General features: G+C 46.8%; 2 protein-coding genes across 5 annotated transcripts; both read right to left on the minus strand.

Moving 5' to 3' along the window:
* Positions 1-12,105: 12,105 nt before the first annotated feature.
* Positions 12,106-13,601, minus strand: LOC148802239 (uncharacterized). The gene is made up of 2 exons (XM_088897470.1): positions 12,374-13,601; positions 12,106-12,267 (listed from the first exon to the last, which is right to left on the minus strand). Exons 1-2 carry the CDS (start codon positions 13,448-13,450, stop codon positions 12,235-12,237), a joined length of 1,110 nt encoding a protein of 369 aa, XP_088753596.1. The 5' UTR covers positions 13,451-13,601; the 3' UTR covers positions 12,106-12,234.
* Positions 13,602-16,648: 3,047 nt separating this feature from the next.
* On the minus strand, positions 16,649-20,889 carry LOC104586319 (E3 ubiquitin-protein ligase RZFP34). 4 transcript variants are annotated; one of them, XM_010243498.3, is made up of 13 exons: positions 20,658-20,889; positions 20,103-20,234; positions 19,917-20,004; positions 19,767-19,826; positions 19,330-19,362; positions 19,157-19,234; positions 19,013-19,056; positions 18,856-18,896; positions 18,669-18,751; positions 17,931-18,022; positions 17,769-17,838; positions 17,620-17,661; positions 16,649-17,522 (listed from the first exon to the last, which is right to left on the minus strand). In XM_010243498.3, exons 2-13 carry the CDS (start codon positions 20,189-20,191, stop codon positions 17,370-17,372), a joined length of 873 nt encoding a protein of 290 aa, XP_010241800.1. In that variant the 5' UTR covers positions 20,192-20,234; positions 20,658-20,889; the 3' UTR covers positions 16,649-17,369. The 4 variants fall into 4 exon arrangements, with proteins under 4 accessions (XP_010241800.1, XP_010241803.1, XP_010241802.1 ...); XM_010243501.3 differs by lacking the exon at positions 20,658-20,889 and adding an exon at positions 20,345-20,567; XM_010243500.3 differs by lacking the exon at positions 20,658-20,889 and adding an exon at positions 20,328-20,567.
* Positions 20,890-22,396: the final 1,507 nt, after the last annotated feature.

Raw genomic sequence — 22,396 nt, forward strand, 5'->3', positions numbered from 1 at the left:
ATGCATACTACTATTTACATAATTTCCATTGGCATACCCCCCTTACAAAAAGAGTACAAGGACCCAACCCAAGACACTTAGATGGTGTGCTGATGGCGCTGATGGTGGCTGAACCGTCACAATCTCCCCCACTCAATTCAATCTTCGTCCTCGAAGATTCTTCCTCAGGTACTCGTCCAACTTCACTGCGAACGGAAGGGGGTCTTCTGCAAGCTCCCAAGTGTCTTCTTCTGCAAGTCCCTTCCACTTCACCAGGTACTCCCATTCTGATGTTTGGGAGGATTGGGACAACCTATGGTTGAGGATGGAGTCGAGGGATCGGTTCTTGGGTGGTTGGTAGGATGGGTGTGGGCGTTGACTTTGGTTTTGAGAGGTATCTTAGCTATCGGCATGGTAGGGTTTAAGTTGGCTTATATGAAAGACAGAGTGTACTTTTAGCCCTGGAGGTAGTTTGAGTCTGTAGGCTGAAGCTCCTACTTTGGCTAGGATTTCACAGGGTCCCTCATATTTTCTCACAAGCCCGGGGTGTACTCTTCGAAAGAACCTAAGGCAATGGGTATGGAGTTTTACTAAGGCCAGGTCACCTACTTGGAAGTTCTCGGGTCGTCTACCCAAATCGACCCATTTCTTCATTCTTCTAGAGGCTTTCTCTAGGGAGGCTCGAGTGATGTCAAGGCATTCTTTCCATTCCGTGGTGAAAGTGAAGGCTCGAGGGCTTCTTCCTTGATGGTCGTTGACGATGCTGTGCGGACATCTTGGTAGTTGGCCGGTGATGACTTCAAAAGGACTTTGATTGGTGGAGGAGCTCTTCTGTGTGTTGACGGAGAACTATGCAATGTCCAGCAATCGAACCCAATTCTTTTGTGTAGCTGATACAAAATGGCGGAGGTACTCTTCAAGGAGGGAGTTCATTCTCTCTGTTTGCCCATCTGACTCTGGATGGCTGCTGCTGGAGAAGTTCAAGTTCGAGCCAAGAAGCTTGAATAGCTCTGTCCAGAAAGCACTAGTGAATTGGGGTTCCCAATCACTAACAATGTTCTGTGGGACTCCCCAATATTTCACCACGTGCTTGAAGAAAAGGTATGTCGTGTCTTCAGCTGAAAGGTGCTTTGGTGCTGGGGTGAAAGTGGCATACTTGGAAAATCTATCAACAACAACAATGATGGATGCATAGTCTCCCACTTTAGGAAGACCGCTGATGAAGTCCATGGAAACACTCTCCCAAGGTTGTGAGGGAATTGGAAGAGGTTGTAGGAGTCCAAGAGGCTTGGCACGCTCGGGCTTGTCTTGCTGGCAAATCAGACATATCCTTGTGTATTCTCGAACATCTTGCTCCATATGAGGCCAATAGTAGGCATGTTGTAGAAGTGCCAAGGTATACTGCCACCCAGGGTGTCCTGCCCATAAGCTGTCATGACATTCATGTAGGAGAGTCTTCCTCAAGTCTTCAACTCTGGGTACAAATATCCGCCTTCTCTTTGTCAAAAGAAGGCCTTCTTCAACTCAAAATCGCCTAGTCTTCCATTCACAAGCCGCTGTCAATAGGCTCTGAGCAATGGGGTCCTTCTGGAGTCCTTCCTTGATGAGCTTAATGAGGTCCAGTCTGATCTGGCTTTGAGAGGGACCTTCACCTGTGGATAGTGCTGCAAGCTCGGCCTTCCTGCTAAGTGCATTAGCAACCCTGTTCATCGGCCCTGGCTTGTACTCTAGAGTCATGTCAAACTCCGCTAAGAAATCTTGCCATCGAGCTTGCTTAGGGCTCAGCTTCTTCTGTGACTGAAAGTAACTAGTAGCTATGTTGTCAGTCTTGACCACGAACTTGGAGCCATGCAGGTAGTGTCGCCATGTGCGGAGGCAGTGGACGACGGCTGTCATCTCATTCTCTTGCACAGTGTACCTCCTCTCTGTATCATTCAATTTGCGGCTTTCAAAGGCGATGGGATGTCCTTCTTGCATCAAGACCCCACCAATGGCAAAAACAGAAGCATATGTGTGTAGCTCATACGGCTTGCTTGGATCAGGTAAGTCGAGGACAGGTTCTGCTGAGACAACTCTCTTCAAATCATCAAAAGCTGTTTGGCAACATTCACTCCAGGTCCACATACTAGTCTTCTTCAGTAAGTTGGTGAGGGCAGTGGCTCGTGCTGAGAATCCAGAGATGAATCTTCGATAGTAGTTCACGAGGCCAAGGAAGGAGCGAAGTTCGGTGACCCTGGTGGGCGGTGCCCAATCTTGAATGGCCTTGACTTTAGTTGGATCCATACTGATTGTGCCTGCTCGGATTATATGTCCGAGGAAGGCCACCTCTTCTATGGCGAAAGAACATTTCTCCTTCTTAACAAACAGGTTGTTGTCCCGCAAGACCTGGAAAACAGTACGGAGGTGGTCAACATGTTCCTCCAAGGTTCTACTGTAAATTACAATATCATCCATATACACAACAACAAATTGGTCTAGGTAGGGATGAAATATTCTGATCATCAATGTACAAAAGGTGGCTGGAACATTGGTGAGCCCAAAGGGCATGACACAAAATTCAAAGGACCCATATCGGGTAACACAAGCTGTTTTGTGTTCATCTCCTTCGGCTATACACACTTGATAGTACCCCGACCTCAGGTCTAGCTTGGTGAAGTACTTGGCCCTGCTGAGCTGGTCAAAGAGGTCGGCCACCAAAGGTATGGGATATTTGTTCTTGATGGTGAGCTTGTTGAGAGCTCAGTAGTCAATACAGAGCCGAAGAGATCTATCATGCTTCTTTTGAAACAGGACTGGTGCTCCAAAAGGGGCCTTAGAAGGCTGAATTAATCCAGCATCCAACAACTCATTCAATTGCTTTCGTAGCTCGGCCAGCTCAGGAGGAGACATTCTGTATAGTGGACGTGCCGGTGGTTTGGTTCCAGGCTCCAACTCAATCTTGTGATCAACTTCTCTCCTTGGGGGAGGCTTCTTCGGCAATGTGGGAGGCATGACATCCTGGAATTCTTCTAGTGCCATTGTAATCGCTGGCGGGATATGCCCGGTTGGTGGGTCAGGCAGGTCGGAGTCCACCAATGTGGCTAGGTAAGTGGTCTCTCCTTTCCACACTCCATCCTTGAGTTGCAATGCTGAGAGCATCTTGGGGGTGGACGTGGTCTCTAGCACAACTGGAACCATGCAAGGAGCCTGATCTTCGAATATGCACACTTTGTTGAGGAAGGGCATGGGCACCGCCTTTACTTGAGTTAAGAAGTCCATGCCGAGAACAACCTGAAAATCATCCATAGGCACGACTGAGAGGTCTATCATCCCTTCCCAGTCACCAAGTTACAAGACCACCCCATGAGCTACACCTTGTATGGGTTTGGCATTAGAGTTCATAGCCTTCAACCATCCGACTTCCTTGGTAGGTGCAAATTCTACTCGGGATGCCTCATCCATAGAGATAAAGTTGTGGGTAGCACCCGTATCCACCATGGCTCTTGTGGGCTTACCATTCAAGAGAATGTCTACATACATCAGTCCCTTCGACTTGAACTTCGATGCTCCTTGCGGGCTCGTCTTCTTCTTCATTGCATTGAGTCTTCGTAGAGCCCCCATTCTTGTCTCCCCTAGTTCCTTCTCCTCCTCGCTATGCTCATCATCACTAAGCTTTGCAAGCAAGGCATTGAGCTTCCCCCGACTAGGACAATCCTTAGTCCAATGTTTTCCCTCACAGATGAAGCATGGTGCCGGAGGTGTTCTCTTCACAAACTGGCCACCCCTGTATCCCGAGTCTCCTTCGGGTCTCCTGTAGAACATAAAAGTGTTGGGTTTACTTGGCCTAGAGTCTCCCTTGGGCGCGTAGTAAGGTTTCCTATCACCTCCTATCTTCCCTACGCCCTGATATGAGTTGGGTTTGGGGTCATCTTTGCTTGGTCGCCTGTTGTCTACCAGTTGTTCAGCAACGGCCATGCCTGTGGCGAGGTCCTTCACACCTCGTCTCTGGAGTTTAAGCTCGGCCCATTGTTGTAGGCCGTCCATAAAGTTGAAGAGCAGGTCCTTGTCTGACATGTTCGTGATCTCGAGCGATAGTGCGGAGAACTCCTTCACGTACTCATGCAATGAGCCCGTGTGTTTTAGGTTCTTGAGCTTCCAACGGGCTTGGTACTCCACGTTCTCTGGATAGAATTGGCGCTTTATCTCGCTCTTGAACACGGACCAGGTATTAATGGAGCATAATCCTCGCTCTGCATTGGCACATCTCCTGCGCCACCATAACATAGCAACATCAGTAAGATACATAACAACAATACGCACCTTGGCCGCCTCCTCAACGAGTTCGGCGGCGGTGAAATATTGTTCCATTTGCCACAGGAAGTTGTCAAGCTCCCGGGCATCGCGGGTCCCTGCATATGAGGTAGGCTTGCGGACTTTGATCTTTGGAGGGGCTGGAGCAGTAGGTGTGCTGGCTGTACTGGCCATCAGCCTCTTCAGAAGGGTCACTTCGCCCTTCAAGTCTTCGAGCTGGATCTGTAGGCACTTCACCAGGTCTTCTAGTGGGTTGTCTGGCCTGTTGGAGCTGTCACCAAACTGGTCCTCCAATCTTTCCACGACCGATGCTACAGTCTCAAGGTTGAGTTGAAGCTCGTCCACACGGTCACGAGTTTCGCCAACCACTGCTTCACAGCGCATGATGCGCTTGTCCGTGGTCGCAAGCTTGTCAACTGACTTGTCACGCTTGCTATGCTTTGAGCTGACGCCTTTGTCTTTGGGAGAGCTACCTCTAGGCTCGTCCTCATCATAAACCCGTGAGATCCCTTCATGGATCTCCTCTTGCATGTCACGATTCTTCATCGAGCTGGTGTTGTTGCGGGGCACGAAATGGACTCGTTGGGCTTGACAACCGCTAGTGTCAACGAGGCTCTGATATCAATTGTCACGGGGCTAATCGACGGGGCCCCGTGCGACGCTCGATTGGGGTCGAGAAAGCCTACAAATGCAAGCAACAACACACAAAAGGAAACAAGAGTGCACACAAATTAGACAAAAGACAACTTGTATTGCATTAATTAGTAGTAAGCACAAGCACACAGTACAGTGTCGAGGGGATCTCGTGCTTAACCTTTACACGCTTATGAGCTCACTCGACTACCTACCTCCCCTCAAAGAGTACGTTAAGCTTTTGGGGGAATGACAAAATGATACATCAAAATACTGTACATGCATACTATTATTTACATAATTGCCATTGGCATACCCCCCTTACAAAAAGAGTACAAGGACCCAACCCAAGACACTTAGATGGCGTGTTGATGGCGCTGATGGTGGCTGAACTGTCACACCTAGGCATTTCTTAAAACAAAATGCTTATGTGGCACACTTTAAACTGAGGTGGAAAATAACTTTATAAGATGTTACATGAAACGCCCAACCAAACAACAAAAACAATAAACGTCTAAAATAACATTTTTCAAATAAATATTTCTTTGATAAGGTTTGACTATAAAATTATATCCAATAAACAACTCACCAATAAACTAAAATCATAAATGTAATATCAGTCAAATGTTATTTATCAAAAAATTTAATTGATTAAAAGACTAAAATCTCTTTCTATATCATATCTTTTCCTATCATAGATTTTCTTTATAAAATAAGATCTGAGGCACCGAGGCTACCGACACCCACAATTGGCCATATCATCGATCCGGACGGTAGAAAACTGATCTATATTACACGAAGTGCAATTCATCTAATACATTGCTCCTGTTATTTGATGACACGTGGCAAAAGGGTCCCAGTGGTGCTACATGAATATGTGAATCTGAATCAACCCTAAGCCATCCGTGTTTTGGAGACTAATATAAGATTTTATATTAGAAGAGAGGTTCGAATTTCTACAATCCAGCCATTCAAGAGGTTCAAATTTGTACAGAGCAGTTCAAAGTAGAGTTACATTTCATGTCCACAGCAAAGCGAACAGCATTCAGAATAGCGATAACCCCAGAAAGTCAGAAAGCAAATCAGCCGAAGGCAACCTAGATATCTCACTTCTCACAATCTAAACACTGATACATATAAATCAGATTAAATACTATTCAGTTTTGACACACGAGAAACTAACCTACCTAATTTCCTGGTAATCTTCTCGTAATTAGTTAGATATCAAGCCCTAATTAGAGGAGGTCAAAGACCTCCAACGCCCAAGCTAATTTAGGGCTGTGTTTGGTTGAAGTGCAAAAATTGAATATATAGTGCAAATGATTTAGGTGCAAATTTTGATTTTTTTTTTGTTTTTAAAATTTGTATTATTTTTCTGGATTGCAGTACAAATGAAATAAAATAAGACTTGAAGCAGCATAAAGTAAACCCCCCCACCCCCCAAAAAAAAAATTTAACTGGAATTTGCATTCTTTTTTATTTATATTGCAACCAAACACATACTTAGATGGCAAACCTCTATTGATGTCCTCATCAACCTGTCTAAAACGACTCTGGATCTTCAGCCCACAAGAACTCTGCCCACGCCTACCCATAATACACTACCCCTCGTGAATTGGGAATATCTCCCCCTGCATAATACTATGCAGAGGATGAGATGTTTTCCACATATGACTGTGATAAATATGAACAGAATTCTCATGAACAGGAGATCCGAATTCATTTAAAACCCATACGAGTATACAAAGCATCACATGAGATGAGGCATGCCCATTTAAACATTTTCTTATAATTATCGTGATAGCCCCATCAGATATTCCTTTGCATGGAAGGCACACTTTTACTAAAGATGAGAGATACTATGAGAAAGGGTGTTCAGGATTCAGTTAATCGAACCACATGGGGTATTATTTGAAACTAAACTCATATTATATATTGGTTTTCGAAAATCTTCGAACCGAGAATGAATTGAATCAACCGGTTGATCAGTTTCCATTTTTGACTGATTCAGTTTTTTGGTTCAGTTCAATTAATCGGATCATGTCTAGCTCGGATGGCTCATATAGTCATTTCAGCGGGTCTGATGCAGGTTCTATGAACCAAGTTGCATCCCCCGATAACCTTAGCGAGCCGGAGGTAGAGCTCGAGGAAGAGTTCGAGCCTGTAGGCCGTGGCGCTTCGGGTAGTTTGGCGTCCACCTCTCGTCGGGGTCGGATGATAGACAAATTCGGCCCTTCGACCATGACGCTCGAGGGGCTCCAATCCCTCATTACTTACTATAACTTGCCCGAGGAGTATGCTTATTTCATACCTTCTGGTAGCTTTCCTTGGGAACACGGTCCTGATGAGATCGTAATATTCTGGGAGCAGCTCGCCGCGGGGCTGCGATTGCCTTTCCACCCCCTCTTCGTCGAAGTCTTGAACCACTTCGGCATGACAGTCGGCCAGCTTCACCCGAACTCCATTCGGAACTTGGTGGGGACAATCTCCCTTTTCTGTGACGAGAGCTTTCCGTTGGACTTGGAGATTTTTTCTTCAATCTTGATGCTCAAGAAGCAAGCGGGTCCTCTCCCCGGGTGTAGGCAGGCTTACTACCTGTCTCCTCGCCCGGGTTTTAAGCTTTTACACGAGCTCCCCAACAAGGTCCCAACATGGAAGCGGGACTATTTCGGGGTGCGAAGTGTGCTGGGGTGGCCTTTTCAGACCGGGTGGGGAATGGACGCTCCCGACTCCGGGGTTACGCTTGACAAGGAGATGGCGAAGGGCCTCCGGCAATGGGCGCGGCTTGGGCTGAAGTGTGAACAGTATTTGACGGAGGCCAAGCACATTGCGGCCGGCCTGAGCTCGGGTAGGTCCTTCACTTAGAGACTCTTATCTTGCTGTCTTTCTTGCTTTTTACTGATGGCGAACTTCTTTTCGCAGGTGTGATGGATTCACGAGGGACCCGAGGTGGACACTTGTTTCAAGGTATGAAGAGGAGAAAGCGGGTTGCCAAGCGAACTCGCACCGAGGTGCCGGGCTACCAGGCAGAAGATCTGCCTAGGGGGCCCGAGATGGTCCCTCCGATGTAGGAGCCAGCAGGGGCCCTTATGCTGAGACAACATACACAAGGGCTCCTACATACTCCAGTGCTCCTGCTTACTCCGGGTCTGCTCATACGCGAGCTGGTCCCTCGGGCTCGGGGGCCCTGGGGGATTTCATGAGCGTGTTGACGCCGACCCATGCTCTTCAAAAGAGTAAAGAGGCCATCTTCCCCGAGGAGGTCGTGGCATGGACTGATCTCCCTCTGCATCAAGTGGCCTGTCGTGCCGTTACCCACGCTATGGTGGTAAGTGTTCTCCTTTTTTAGCTCTTTGGCTTTTGTTTTGTTGGTTCTTTTGATCATTCGGTCTCTTTTGGCAGGTAAATTCTACCATTCACGCCTTGGCGGCTCAGGTGGAGAGGAGCTCGAGGCAGGGATGAGCTGCCGAAGAGGCTCATCGTGCAGCCGAGGAAGCCGCTCGTGCTGCTGAAGAGACTGCTCGTGCTGCTGAAGAGACTACTCGCGCTGCCGAAGAGACTGCTCGTTTTTCCCGGATCAGGCAGGCGAGGTCTCAGAGAGATGCCGAGGCCATGGGAGTGGTGGTGAAGCACATGGCAGACTTGAGGCTGGATCTGCAGCATCAGGTCAAGTATCTTCAGGAGGACATCAGGGAGAGGACGCAGATCTTTTCCCAAGGTACCGAAGATGCCAAGAAGAAGGTCGTCGAAGAGTACATCGCTTCGCCGAGTTTTGATGATCTGATGGTGGATTCATATAGGAGGGGTTTTAAACTAAGCCGGTGGATGATCCGGAATACGTACCTCGAGCTTGATGTTAGCGCCATATCCACTTCGCGCATAACTCAGGAGATGGCTAACGCTGCTGACGCCAAGCCAGACTCCGAGGGCGAGGCGGGGCCTTCGGGTTTTGTCGAAGTGCCTTCTGACGATGATGAAATAGCTCCTGGCTTGTAAACCTTTTTTTTTGTACTGCTCTACCTTTTGGAATGGAAGGATTTGTTTAAGTGCTGAGCATATTTGCCGAACTGAGCATTCTCTCCCGAACTGAGCATATTTGCCGAACTGACCATTTGTTCGATCTGTTTTCTGCCTGAGTTAACCGCACTCGCGCGGACTGTTTTCTTTGCTTGCTTGTGCTGAGATTCCTTCGTTAGCTCGGCATCCTAGCCCGTAGGCTTTGGTGGTGATTTTACCCATTTCGCTTGGTGGTCTATAGATAGTATCGCCTTAGATTGACAATGTTCCAGGCTTGGGGTACTTGTTTTCCCTCTAGGGTTTCAAGCTCGTATGCCCCCCGAGTGCTTTCTTTACTCTATAGGGTCCTTCCCAATTTGGTCCAAGTTTCCCTACGCCGGGTTCGGGCACCATGACCTTACGGAGAACCAGGTCGCCGACGCGGAAGTTCCTCTTCTTTGCTCTGGCGTTATAGTACCGAGCTACCTTTTGCTGGTAGGCCGCAGTTCGGATGTGCGCGAGGTCTCTCACCTCGTCTAGTAGGTCGAGGTTGGTGTGTAACTCGCCTTCGTTTATCTGTTTGTCGTATGCTTCTAGTCGCAGCGTAGGTACTTCGATTTCCGTCTGGATTACCGCCTCGGTACCGTAGGTGAGGTTAAAGGGGGCCTCTCCAGTGGCGGTTTTTTTCGTGGTTCGGTGAGCCCATAGAACACTTGGTAGCTCATCTGCCCACAACCCTTTAGCTCGGTCTAGTCGTGCTTTCAGTCTGCGGAGGATGGCTTTGTTCATTACTTCTGTTTGGCTATTTGCCAGCGGGTGTGCGACCGACGTGAAGTTCTGACTAATTCCCATACTTTGGCACCATTCTTGGAATTTGATATCCTCGAACTGTTTGCCGTTGTCGGAGATCAGTACCTGAGGTAGCCCGAAGCGACATACTATGTTCTTCCAAAAGAAGTTCTGTATGTTTCGGGCTGTAACTATTGCCAGAGGTTCAGCTTCTATCCACTTTGTGAAATAATCTACTGCCACCACTAGGAATTTTCTCCCGCCTGTCGCTGGTGGGAATGGTCCCAGAAGGTCGATGCCCCATTGGGCGAAGGGCCATGGACTGGTGAGGTATTTGAGGTCGGCAGCGGGCTGATGGTGGATATTGGCATGCTTCTGACACTTGTCGCATCTTCTGACGAGTTCGATGGCCTCTGACTTCATCGTTGGCCAGTAGTATCCTTGTCGAAGTGCTTTTTGGGCGAGGGCTCTGCCCCCCAGGTGTCCGCCGCACAAGCCTTCATGGGTGTCGCGGAGTACCAGCTTGGCTTCGGCTGGGTGCAAGCATCGCAGGTAGGGGAGCGTGTAGGATTGCCGGTACAACCGTTCGTCTATCATGACGTATTTGGCTGCCTGGCGCTGCACCCTCTTGGCTGCTTTGCGGTCCGCAGGGAGGGTTCCGTCTAGCAGGAAGCTCGCGAGTGGGTCGATCCAGCTCGGCTCTGCTTCAGTGACGGGAGCGACCTCTTCTACCCCACCGAGAATGCTGGGCCGAGGTAAGTCCTCTACGTACACGGTTCTCATGGCGTTGTGGCTCGTGCTGGCTAGTCGGGACAGGGCGTCGGCCTCAGTGTTCTCTGACCTCGGGATTTGCTTGATGAAGTGTGATTGGAAGTTGAGCAGAGCCTCCTTTACCTTTGCTAAGTATGCAATCATTGTGAGCTCGTGCGCTTCGTATTTGCTTGTAACTTGGTTGACCACGAGCTGGGAATCACTGCAGATAACTACGTGCTTTGCTCCGACCTTGTGCGCTAGGTTCAGCCCGGCTATCAGTGCCTCGTACTCCGTCTCATTGTTGGATGCCGCGAACTCAAAGCGTAGTGCGTATTCCAACTTTGTTCCGCTCGGGCCGCGTAGCACTATTCCAGCCCCGCTGCCTTGCTGGTTCGAGGAGCCATCTATGTGAAGGATCCAGGGCTCCTCATCCCAGTTCGCGCTTGGTCTAACCAGGAGAGATGCTACACTAGCTGCTACTTCACGGGTTTCGGACTCGATTGGCTTGGGAGCTCCGAGCTCGCTTGAGCTAGGGATCTCGGGCTCGACCGGCTCAGGGGCTTCGAGGCTAAACGTGCATTCTGCGATAAAATCTGCTAAGGCTTGGGCCTTAATGGCAGTTCTTGGCTTGTACTGGAGATCGTACTCACTGAGTTCGATGGCCCATTTCGTTAGTCGACCGAAAACCTCGGGTTTGAGTAAAACTTGTCTCAGAGGTTTGTCGGTCAGGACGATGACGGTGTGAGCCTGGAAGTATGGGCGGAGTTTCCGAGCTGCTATCACCAGTGCATATGCTAGCTTTTCTATCTGCGGGTACCTTGTCTCTGCTCCTTGCAAACTTTTACTAACATAATATATGGGTCGCTAGACCCGGTCTGTTTCCTTTATTAGTACCGAACTGACCACCTCGTCGCTTGCCGAGAGGTACAGTTCTAAGACCTCGCCCTCCTCGGGCCGAGCTAAGGTTGACACACTGGCGAGGTAACCTTTTAGCTCGTCAAACGCGAGCTGGCAGTCTTGGGTCCACTCGAACCCTTTGCCTTTGATTGCTTTGAAGAAAGGTAGGCAGCGGTCTGCTGACTTGGACATGAAGCAGCTTAGAGCGGCTATGCGGCCATTTAGCCTCTGAACTTCTTTTATTTTTCGAGGTGGTCTCATATCTAAGATGGCTTTTATCTTGTCTGGGTTGGCCTCAATACCGCACTGATTAACAATGTAGCCTAGGAATTTGCCCGAGGTGACGCAAAAGACACATTTGTTGGGGTTCAATTTCATGCTAAACTGACGCAGGATTTGGAAGACAGAATCTAAGTCTTGTATTAATTCTTGTGAAAACTGTCTTGACGACCATGTCGTCTACATAGCACTCTATCTTCGTGCCAATCAGGGGTTGAAACAGCTTATTTACAAGTCTTTGGAAGGTCGCCCCGGCATTTTTTAATCCGAAGGGCATGACCTTGTAACAGTACAGACCGAATTCGGTTATGAAGCTGGTTTTTTCCTCATCGGACCGGTCCATCCGGATTTGGTTGTAGCCTGAGTAGGCGTCCAGGAAGCTTAGCAACTCATGTCCCGAGGTCGCGTCCACTAGGCGGTCAATTCTGGGGTGGGGGAAGCAATCTTTCGGGCAAGCTCGGTTCAGGTCGGTGTAGTCGATGCACATGCGCCACTTGTCGCTCGCCGTTTTTACCAGCACAGGGTTGGCCACCCCGCTCGGGTAATGGACTTCCCTTATGAAGTCTGCTGCGAGGAGCTTCTCGACCTCCTCGTCGACCGCCCTCTAGCGTTCTGGGGCTAAGTTGCGTTTCTTCTGTCTAACGGGTCTGACTACAGGGTTAGTGTTAAGTATGTGAGTTATAAGGCTAGGGTCAATACTGGGCATATCGGCCGTGGACCATGCAAAAATATCTAAATTTTGAAGTAAAAAACTCACCAGTTCGGTCCGTAGGGGTTCTTCGACGGAAGCACCGATCTGGAGTGTGCGAGCTGGGTCCGTAGGTGAAATCGGGATTGCGACTGTTTCCTTTATGGGCGAAGCTCGTTCCTCGCCTTGCTCCGCAAGCCGCTCCAGATCGAGGTCGCCGGCTACCTTGGTTTTTCCCTTCAGGGCGGCAACATAACACTTGCGGGACTCGAGTTGGTCGCCCCGCGCTACCCCCACACCGAAGTCCGTAGGGAACTTCATGGCCAAATAGTAGGTGGAGACCACCGCCCGTAGGATATGCGTGATAGGCCGCCCTATTATGGCATTGTATGGGGAGGGGGTCGCGACCACCAGGAAGTCATGGTTGAGTCTAACCGCACAAGGCCATGTACCGACTTCCACAGGTACTGTTATTTTTCCGAGGGGCCTGACTTCCTCTCCGCTGAAACCCACCAGGGGAATGTTCGCGGGCTTCAGTTCGCTCCTCCGTAGCTGTAGCTGGTCAAACGCTGATTTAAAGAGGATGCTCGCCGAGCTGCCCGAATCTACGAGTACGCATCTGACCTCAAAGTCGCTGATCCTTAGTTTAATGACAAGCGCGTCATCGTGGGGGTAGCGGACTCCTCGCGTGTCGTCCTCTGTGAAGAAGATTTGTTCTCCGGTCTTTGGTCTCTTTGGAGGGTTCCGCTCCTCGAGGGTCGCTTTGCGAACTGAAGTCCGGGCTGCTACTGAGGTACACCTTGCTACCACCGAACCTCCCACAATTACATGGATGGTTCCCCGAACTGGCCTCTCCACCGGAGGCTGTCGCTGCAATGGTTCGGCAAGCCTGTTGCTAGATTCGGGGGCATCCTTTTCGTGCTCCCCTGGCCGATCTGCCTTATTGTTATTATTGTTGTGCTGCACAAAGTTTCTCAAGTATCCGCGACGGAGGAGCCCCTCTATCTCGTCCCGAAGATTATTGCACTGCTCGGTACTGTGACCATGGTCCCTATGGAAACTACAATACAAATTCTTATTTCTTTCGTTCGGATTTCCCTTTAGGCGAGGTGGCCACTTCACGTATGGGGCGTCCTTGATCATCATTAAGATCTCGGTCTGCCTTGTGTTCAGTGGCGTGTAATCCCTCCGAACTGCTAGGGGAGCTCAGAACGACTGGTTTGGCTTCGGCTCTCGGGCCGGGTTTTTCCAGTCGACTGGGTTAGAGGGCTCGCCTTCCCTCTTTCTTTTCTCGTTTCCGCCCTCGGTTCGTTGGTTGATTTCTTCCTCTGTCCTCATGAACTTGTCCGCGAGCTTGAGGAATTCAGCCACGGTTGCAGGCTGGTTAGCTACCATGTGCCATTTGAATTCTTTGTGCGTTACCCCTCTTTTTGCCGCCATGAGCTGCACCGCGGGGTCTAACCGCGGTATCTGCAAGCATGCTTCATTGAATCGCTTGATGTAGCCCTGTATGGATTCTCCTTCCCTTTGGACTACTCCGAAGATGCTTTCCTCTGCTCTGGGGCACCGTTTGCTGGTGACAAAATGTGCGGTGAAGACCTGCACGAACTGAGCCTAGCACTTTATCGACCCGGGGGCCAGGTTCCTGTACCAAGTGTGGGCTACCCCCCTGAGGGTGGTGGTGAAGGCCACGCACATGCATGATTCTCTGGCTCTAGCGAGGTGCATTTGGGACTGGAAGGCGCCAACGTGGTCGTTGGGGTCGAAGGTCCCGTCATACTTGTCCAGAGGTGGGAGCTTGAAATCTCTGGGCAAGTCTCTTCTTTGCCTCTGAGCTCCGACAGGACACGGGTGGCGGTTTTGCGACTTCGCCGGCGCCTTCGCTGTTGAGTGGGCCTTGTACTGGCGCTGCTGTTCTCCGTGTTGCCGAGCTCGATGGGCCCAGAATGCTGGTAGTCTGCTGCTGCCAATGCACTGAATCGGTTTTCCGTGAGTGGGAACTCGGGCTTGGAGCGCCGAGGTGCCGACCTCGCGGGCGAGGTTCCCGACCCGCCTGCGAGTTGCGAGGCGGGGATGACTTTTTTCTCTCTTCGGCCTGGGGACGAGGCCTGGCTATTAGGGGGGTTCTGGGGCCTGGAGGCCTTTCCTTGGTGGGGGCACCCATCCTGCGGGGAGGCCTTGACCGGCCTCGGAGCAGGGTAGCGAGGTGGAAGTAGTGATTGGTTCAGTGGCAGTTGGGGGAACTGCTGTTGATAGTGATATTGGGAGATGTTGTGCAACACTTAGTGTTGGTGAAGCTAGTGTTGCTAGAACTGTTGCATTTGGGCTTGCATGTCGTCCAACCGGTTTTGGCTGGTTGCCAGGGGGACGGCAGTCGGTTCAGTAAAGGTTGTCTCAATAGGGGGAGGAAAGGGTATGCTTGTGGCAGGAAGGTTTACGGGCGCCACTGCTTGTGGCGCATTCAAACTGCGGGTTCCATCCACCGAAAGGGGGATGGTGAACTATCCAACGCACACCACGAGAACTTGAAGCTGTTCCCCGGTGGTGTTTGTCTCTGTGCCACGTCCGGCATTGCTGGAAGAGGCCATGAGGGTTGGCTTTTTTGAAGAAGAAAAAGGGGGTATGAGAGTTTGGAGGGAGGCTTTTTGAAGCGTTCCCACAGACGGCGCCAATTGATGATGCGCAATCCGGCCGGTCTTAGCTGTCAACGACCTTGCCTCTGAATCGAGTAGCGGGAGACCTGAAACGGGGGAGATGAAGAAGCTCCGGGGAGAACCCGGTGTAGAGGCTCCGAAGCTTAAGTTAGAATCCTTCAAAGGCAAGATAAACCAGATAGCGCAAAGTTTTCGTACATCCTCTTTGGGGGTGGAGAGCCTTTTATAACCACCTCGCGCACTCGCTCCTAGACTCCTGTTAGATCGGGAATGAGTATTTCCGTGCTTCTGCCAGTTCGGGCATCATCGCCTCTGCTGGGACAGAACCGTCACTACTCCTTTTGTCGGAGCCGTCTTTGTAACTGGAGGCAGTGGTGACAGGTGACGGTGGCAGGTGGCCGTTGGAAATGCGGCTGTCAAGCGTCAGATCCCAAGTCAGTCAGGTGCGCCGCCCCTGGATACGGACTCCTTCGGTGTCAGGTACGGCGTGGTTCGTCCAATTCAATGCTCCGGGAGCGAAGTGCCTGGAGCGGTGCGTGAGGCAAAGTCTCGAGTTCGGATAAGGGGAGGCCCCGAACTGTCATAAGGCAGGCCAGTTCGGGTCCCTGCTTTGTGTGACTCGGGGTCAAAAGGGGAGAGTTCGGGCTCCTCGCAGGGAGTCCGATCACTAAGTAGGGAGTTCGAACTCTAAGTAGGGAGCTCGGGCACTAAATAGGGAGCTTGGGCCTCTTGCTGGTCCCTTCCCTTTGGCGTTTGTACCCTCGGTATGCTGTCTTGAGTGCCGAGCTGCTTGCCTTTTTTGCCACGTGACGTGATTTGCGAGGTCGGGCCAAATCTTCCTTCATCAAAAATCAAATGGGACCTTGGATTTTGTAGGACTGAATAAGGTTGCCAATGGGTCAGGTATGACCTACAAAATGGATTATGTCAGGTATTTTTTTTCTGCTCCAAGGGCTACACAACAGGGATAGCCCATCCCCCAACCCAGGTGCGGATAGGATTCGATCCCAAGTCTCCATTACAAGCAGGAGACCTTAAAATTTCTTATATAGCATATGAGATCGTTTTGGTTAAAACCACTTATTTGTCAACACATAAACAATTTGCTATTTTAATGTCACTTACACTATTATAAATAAAATTTTAAATTGTTATTGTCAAGTATAATCTCGTTAGACCCGATTATCTTGACTAATAATTGGTTCCGATTCTAGGTCTATCCATGGACTTCGTGACCCCCCGACCCAGTGACAGAATTAGGGGTGGATTCAAGCTAAGCCAAGCCGAATAGTATGAGGCTCGAGCTCAGCTCACCAAAGTAGTATAAGGCTCGAGGTGATGTTGAAACCCAACAGATGACCTGATTTTCTCTCCAGGTGATGGATCATTGGTCCACCTGACCTGATTGATTACCAATTTTATGAAACTGGTTAATTGGTTACAAGTTTTTCACTTTTTCCTTTATCATAGTCGAACCCTTATATATAAATATAATTTTAATTTCAATCAATTGGTTCTAACTATGACATGTGAATGGTTTGAAGTTAAAAGAATTCACCAATTTGATCATTCAGATTCAGGTTGGTTTTATTACCTAGTCGGAGGGTTTTTAGGAACTTTTAGCCCGTTTCAGGTAAAACAAACCCATAATTTTCTCCAGGTGACAGATCAAGCACTTACTCCAACCATCTGGGTAAACAACGGCTTGCAAACATTGTTGAAAACAGGATAATAAAGAAGTCAAACTCCCATGCTGAGCTTGTGTTCATGTCTGATACAAAAAAAAAAAGAGGTGCTAGAAGTAGCATTCACAAACATAGAGAACTAAGAAATGAAGGTTAAGAAAGAATGCATTTGGAAGGTAAAATGTAAACTATGCACAGGTTCTTCCCGAAATAAATGAGATAACCAACATCATATAGGATGTTCTCTGCCATTTGTGTTGTTTGGCTCTATAGCCTCCTCTGGTTTCTTCTTTTGCATCAGTCCTTTCCTTTGAGCCCAAGCATGAACTCTAGTGAACCAAATAAATTAAATTTACCTCTATTCCCTTGGATTTTGCCCTCCCAGAATTTAATAAGCAACTCATGTGAACTATCTGGATCAGTATGGGAACACTTTTAAACCACGCACAATGACATAAGAATGGGTGTAAGCTATATATGCTATCCTGGTGACTCGGTAGTGATATTAATTTACCATTTTGAGAAGACAAATTCTGCCCCCTTCCCCGACAAGTGAAATAAAGAATAGCCAATGTTGAAGGAATGGACACTTTCATTTTCTCCTCCCTGTTTTCATATTTGCCCATTCAAATACACTCATCATGGCTTTTCCATCCATGTCAAAGGAAGACAAACCCATCTTTAGAACAGTCCTAATGGGAAGGTCTGATCATGCAAATGCAGCCTTTATCTAACCATCTCTGAAATGCTTGATGAGCATGAAGCAGGACCTCCACGGATCTGCTTGGTATTGTAAGATTTGCAGCTTAAACACTTGTGTGCCACAATGTGGAAATTTACATTGGATGATGATCCACAATCATTGCACAAGATCCACACCTGTTTATTTACAAAACAGAAAGAAGAAAATTTAGGGACTGATCACCATATATCATCAATATCAATGCACATTCTTAAGTTATTGTCATCCTCTTACCATCTTGTTTTGGTAAATTTCAGGCATAGGCGTTGAAGCAATCTGGGTTCAGTGTTTAAAAAAAAAACAGTCAGAAAAAGATAGTAGCTATTGGAGATATAAGCATGCATATGACAATAACAAATTAAGTTGGCATAAGATCAATATACCTCCTGATCGAGCATTTCCCACACTTTGGACATGTTACAAATTGATCTTGAGCACACTGGGCATGAAAACCTGCAAGGTGGCATTCAATATGAGCCACTTCTTTTTCTTTAGAAAGCTGTGCATGGTTAAGATTAACTGATCTTCTCTTTAAAAATACTTACTGCAAGTGCTGCTTCATCTGATTGAGACAATCCAAATGTATTGTGTGTCCACATGGCAAGACAGTGATGTCTTTAGTTGAATCAAAGATGTACTGCACAACGAAATGGAAGAACTGAGCCTCCAGATTATCAAAGATCTAAGCCTTCTAGAATATTATTCCTTTAATATGTTTATGACCACAGTTGCAGCATCTTGCAACAGAAATGCCAGCAATCAAATAGAAAACAAATCACTCTGGATTTTTGAGTTTAAAACAAAAGGGTAATATATCTATGTTTTATTGGGGATCACAATAAAGCATTGCAGCAGAAGTGAACTCGTTTTACTGGTACCCCCTCCGAATTAATGGATTTAACCATGCTGACAGACATTAAACAGAACAGAGTGGTGAAACAGGATTCATGTAGCTGACCCCATATAGTTAGGATAAGGCTTAGATGACAATGATGATGTTAATGATCTTCAAAGCTTAAGTCAGCTTTTAGCACTTCAAACTCCTATATAAGGTGCCATGAGAAAGTATGCATTCAATAATAAGGCACCAATTCTATTTTCCAATGTCTTGCTCAATTTTTACTTGGCACCTGTGCCTTGCACAATGGTAATACCACAAGCGTTTCTAATAGGTAAGCATGATTTAAGGCTGGGGCATTATTGTACAGAACTGGTAAAATCTATAAATGCAATCAATTGAAAGAAAAACAACATGGGTCCTGCTTTCTTATTTCAATCTTTACCTCAAAGCAGATAGGGCAGTTATGGTGCATTGCTCTCTCAACACAACGGTGTGAATCCTTCAACAATATTGAATAACAGCATCCTGAAATAGGAATTTTGAAATTGCAGTGTCAAATGGTGTACATGAAAACTGCAGAAAGAACCCCAATTAGCTAATGCTGGAACAAGAAGCATGTTATTACTTACCACATTTACTGCAGTGGAAAAAGTTTTCCTGTCCCCCAGTTCTGAAAAGACAAATACAAAGGAAATGAATTACATGAAAACTTGTGCCTACAATTCTTTTCAAATTGAATTAGAAAGGAAAGTGGGAAAAAGAAACAAAACAGGCCAGGTGTTCAACCTGCAGATCCCACATTCTTCACAGTGATATTGGTGCTTCGAGACCTGGAATAAGAAACCAATTTGTTCTATAAGAAAACTATTTAGATGTATAAACAAGGAGAAGGAATTTAATTTGTGTTGAGAAATTCTTCCAAAAGCTTACATCATCATCAAAGAACTTGCATTTCTCACAGAAGTACTTCCCCATGCAAACCCCACAGTTGATGCATTTTTGTTGAACCTGAATGATAAAGAACCATGAAGATCAATCTCCAATCCTAATTTTCGTTCTCTTTTTCTTCTAGTTGTTTATGAGTAAATTTTTAGATGGCTTACATCTTGTTCTGTGCCACACAATGAACATATGACCTGAAAATGAAAGAACATAGAGAAAACGATGCATCAAGGTTTCTTTGATAAATAAAAATTAACAGCCACAAGAATAGAAAATGACCATAAAATCGTCTTGTCTGTATGTGTGCCTTAGATGGAGAGCGTAAAAAGAAAAATAAGAAGGAAAATGAGTTAATATGAATTTCAGTAAAGATATTAGAATACAGATAAACCTTATCCATAGATTGGTATCTTTTGACAAGTCGGCAACCTTTTTGGGAGACACAGACAACATTTTCAAAGCAAAAGGTAAAAACGAGAGGTTCCCTGTGAACCCTACCCACTTCCACCAATGGTAGTGAAGGGCTTTATTGCTGACTGGTGGAAGAATAAAAAACAAAACAACTGACGAAAAGAAAAAGAAAAAGAAAAAAGCTCACCTTTTTAACTTCATGGCGAGGAATTTCATGCCTATCAAGTGGATCAACATCGATTGAGTTCTGTTCAAAGGTCACCTCAAAATTAAAATCAAACACTGAAATCAAAATGCAAACTAAAAAATAATTTCATTAGAAAAACGAAAATATCACCTTTGCTTCGTTGTGGCAATGCCTGCAATCGAAGATCTCGTTGCAACAAGGGGCTCTAATCTTGCATCGCCTTCTGTAATGCGTGCACCTATGCGACCCATTTTTATTCTTAGAAAGCCCAAGACATTGAAATCGCAGCTCCACCAGTTAAGGAAAAAAAAAGGCAATGAATTGAACTACACATACCCAAAATCCCCAAATCCTAGCTCCATCAGTGACTCATCTTTCTCAGCAGATTCAATATATTCGGACCCCTTGCACGGTCGGGCCTCCATTTTCTTCAATTTTATTTTTCTTCTACCTAATGTTGCTATTTATCTGAAATCCATAATATGGAAAAAGAAATTCATCAAACCAAAAGAGAAACGAAACAAACCCCAACTGAATTTAGAAGAAAGCTACAACTCTAACCCAACGAAACCACGAACTTCATTGAAAATCGGCGACTGTGACTGGTATCGAATACTACATAACCCCAAACACCACAATTCAGATTAGATGAATAGGGTATTTGGGGAAAGACAAGCCTCCCTGAGAAGAACAGCAATGAACCACCTTTTAATTTTTCTTTAATTACCAAACAAAATCCCCCTCTACGGCCTTTCCATTCCCTTCTTTGGTCATCGTTGATCCCTCTCAGGTTTGACGAGGCTACACATCAGATCTTACCGGAAAACCTTGAGAAATTCAACCAGATATGAAATTAAAAGTGGAAAATAAACAAAATCTGTTGTTACGTACCGGCAATGGACCGAAACTCTCGCACAACAAAGGGTTCTTCCTCCCCTCCTTTTTCGCCGGTGCCGTGTGAAACACTGTAAAAAAGCGAGTTGCGTTTTCCGCGTCAAAGACGGAATCCGTTTTATAACTACCGAGTCGATGGGACGGCGGGAAAAACCGCTTCTATCAGACTATCGGTCCGACTTGTATTCGAAGAAGAATGAAATGACCATAATTTCCTTTGTGTTATCCCGAAAGCTGTGCGATTCCTTGGTAATTGTACATTGACGACAAAGGACAATTCCGAGAATTAAAAATGAGAGAAACAGCTGGCGGCCGTTGGACCGCGGGAGATAATGAGATAAACAGATAGGATCTGATGATTTGCTGACGAGGAGTGGGCCCCACTCCAACTCCGAGTATCATAGACGATTCAAAAGCTTTTGTCGTCTAGCGTACTGGCAGCAACGAAGGGAACGATTTTTCATCAATCCCGGAACCGTGATCCCGTCGTTTCTGCTACACGTGTCGATCATCAAGGGGACCACAACCTTGAGTTCTAACGGCACCGGAATCAAATATGGAGGTCTACGTCCGAGCTGCGTCGGTGCTAACGTGGCAAATATAAACTGGAGTTCAAATCTACCTCACAGAATGCGCCTCAAAAACGTCCTGCAACACATCTCAACCGTATATAAGAATATCTTCCGATGAAAAGTATGAAAGATATTTTCAATGCACGCTGAGATATGTATGTAAGGCGCGCTTTTGAGACGCATTCTATGGGGACAGATGTTAACTCTATGAACCCACGTGGAATTTTAGGATGACAATCAAACGACTGAAACAATCGCTTTCCCACTAAAAGAGTTAAAGACTTTAAAAGGAGAGGATTAGGAAACTAGTTTGCCTAGGTTTTGCTTTTGAAGTTTCTTATGATATCTCTATCTATCTTTGTACTTTATGGAAAATCCGGATTCAGTTTTGAAGGCATTTCGGATCTGGTCTATGGGCAAAACCCACCACACTAATTGCGTCATCACATGTCTTTGCCCACTTCCGATCGATGGAGTTGGTATATGGTATTGTCAAAATCTTAACCAATGTTTTAAGACCGACCCAGAACCGGAACTGTTTTGGTGACCTGTTTCTGAATCAACGGTTCAACCATCCATTTGGTGACCTATTTTCTGAACTGGGCTGCATGGTCTGTCGGTCTGGATTAATAATAGTTCAAAAATCATAATCCTAACCATTTAATGCATGTAGGAATGCAAATGAATCAGATCGGATTTAAAATGAGGTATATCCGAACGACTGAACCCAATCCAATAGAAAATGCATGTGATTTTAATTTGAATGCGACGTATTCTCTTCCCTTATTTGAATTCGATTCAAATCATATTATGGGACATCCAATAAGTATCCAATTCGGTTAAAGAGTTTTCATCACTCACTAAAACTATATAATTAATAAGACGGTGTTTGGAAGCATGGGTGCTTTGTAGGATTGATTTTCAAGAAAAAACATTTATGCTTTTAAGACCCGTTTTTCATAAAAAAACGTTTTTCATGTAGGCAGTGAATAATATTATGCTGTTTGATAAGGTGATTTTCATCATCGTTTTTCATGTATGTGTTGACAGGTAAGCACCACGTAGGATACACATCAGTCAACCGTTGGGGGAAACGGTTCACTGATGCATGAAATGCCAAAGATGCATCAGTGGGGTCCTGATTTATGAGGCATGCCTGATTTT

This window comes from Nelumbo nucifera, chromosome 2, assembly GCF_055504915.1.
Source record: "Nelumbo nucifera cultivar China Antique chromosome 2, China Antique-T2T, whole genome shotgun sequence".
Lineage (NCBI taxonomy): Eukaryota > Viridiplantae > Streptophyta > Magnoliopsida > Proteales > Nelumbonaceae > Nelumbo > Nelumbo nucifera.

Bases quoted from the DNA above. Each gene is read 5' to 3' on its own strand.
- LOC148802239 (XM_088897470.1), bottom strand. From the start codon at position 13,450: ATGATGATCAAGGACGCCCCATACGTGAAGTGGCCACCTCGCCTAAAG. The intron at 12,268-12,373 runs GTGAGTTTTTTA...CTAACCCTGTAG, and splicing joins AACCCCTACGGACCGAACTG to TCAGACCCGTTAGACAGAAG.
- LOC104586319 (XM_010243498.3), bottom strand. From the start codon at position 20,191: ATGGAGGCCCGACCGTGCAAGGGGTCCGAATATATTGAATCTGCTGAG. The intron at 19,363-19,766 runs GTGAGCTTTTTT...TTTCATTTTCAG, and splicing joins CTCGCCATGAAGTTAAAAAG to GTCATATGTTCATTGTGTGG. The intron at 19,235-19,329 runs GTAAGCCATCTA...TTTATCATTCAG, and splicing joins TGTGTGGCACAGAACAAGAT to GTTCAACAAAAATGCATCAA.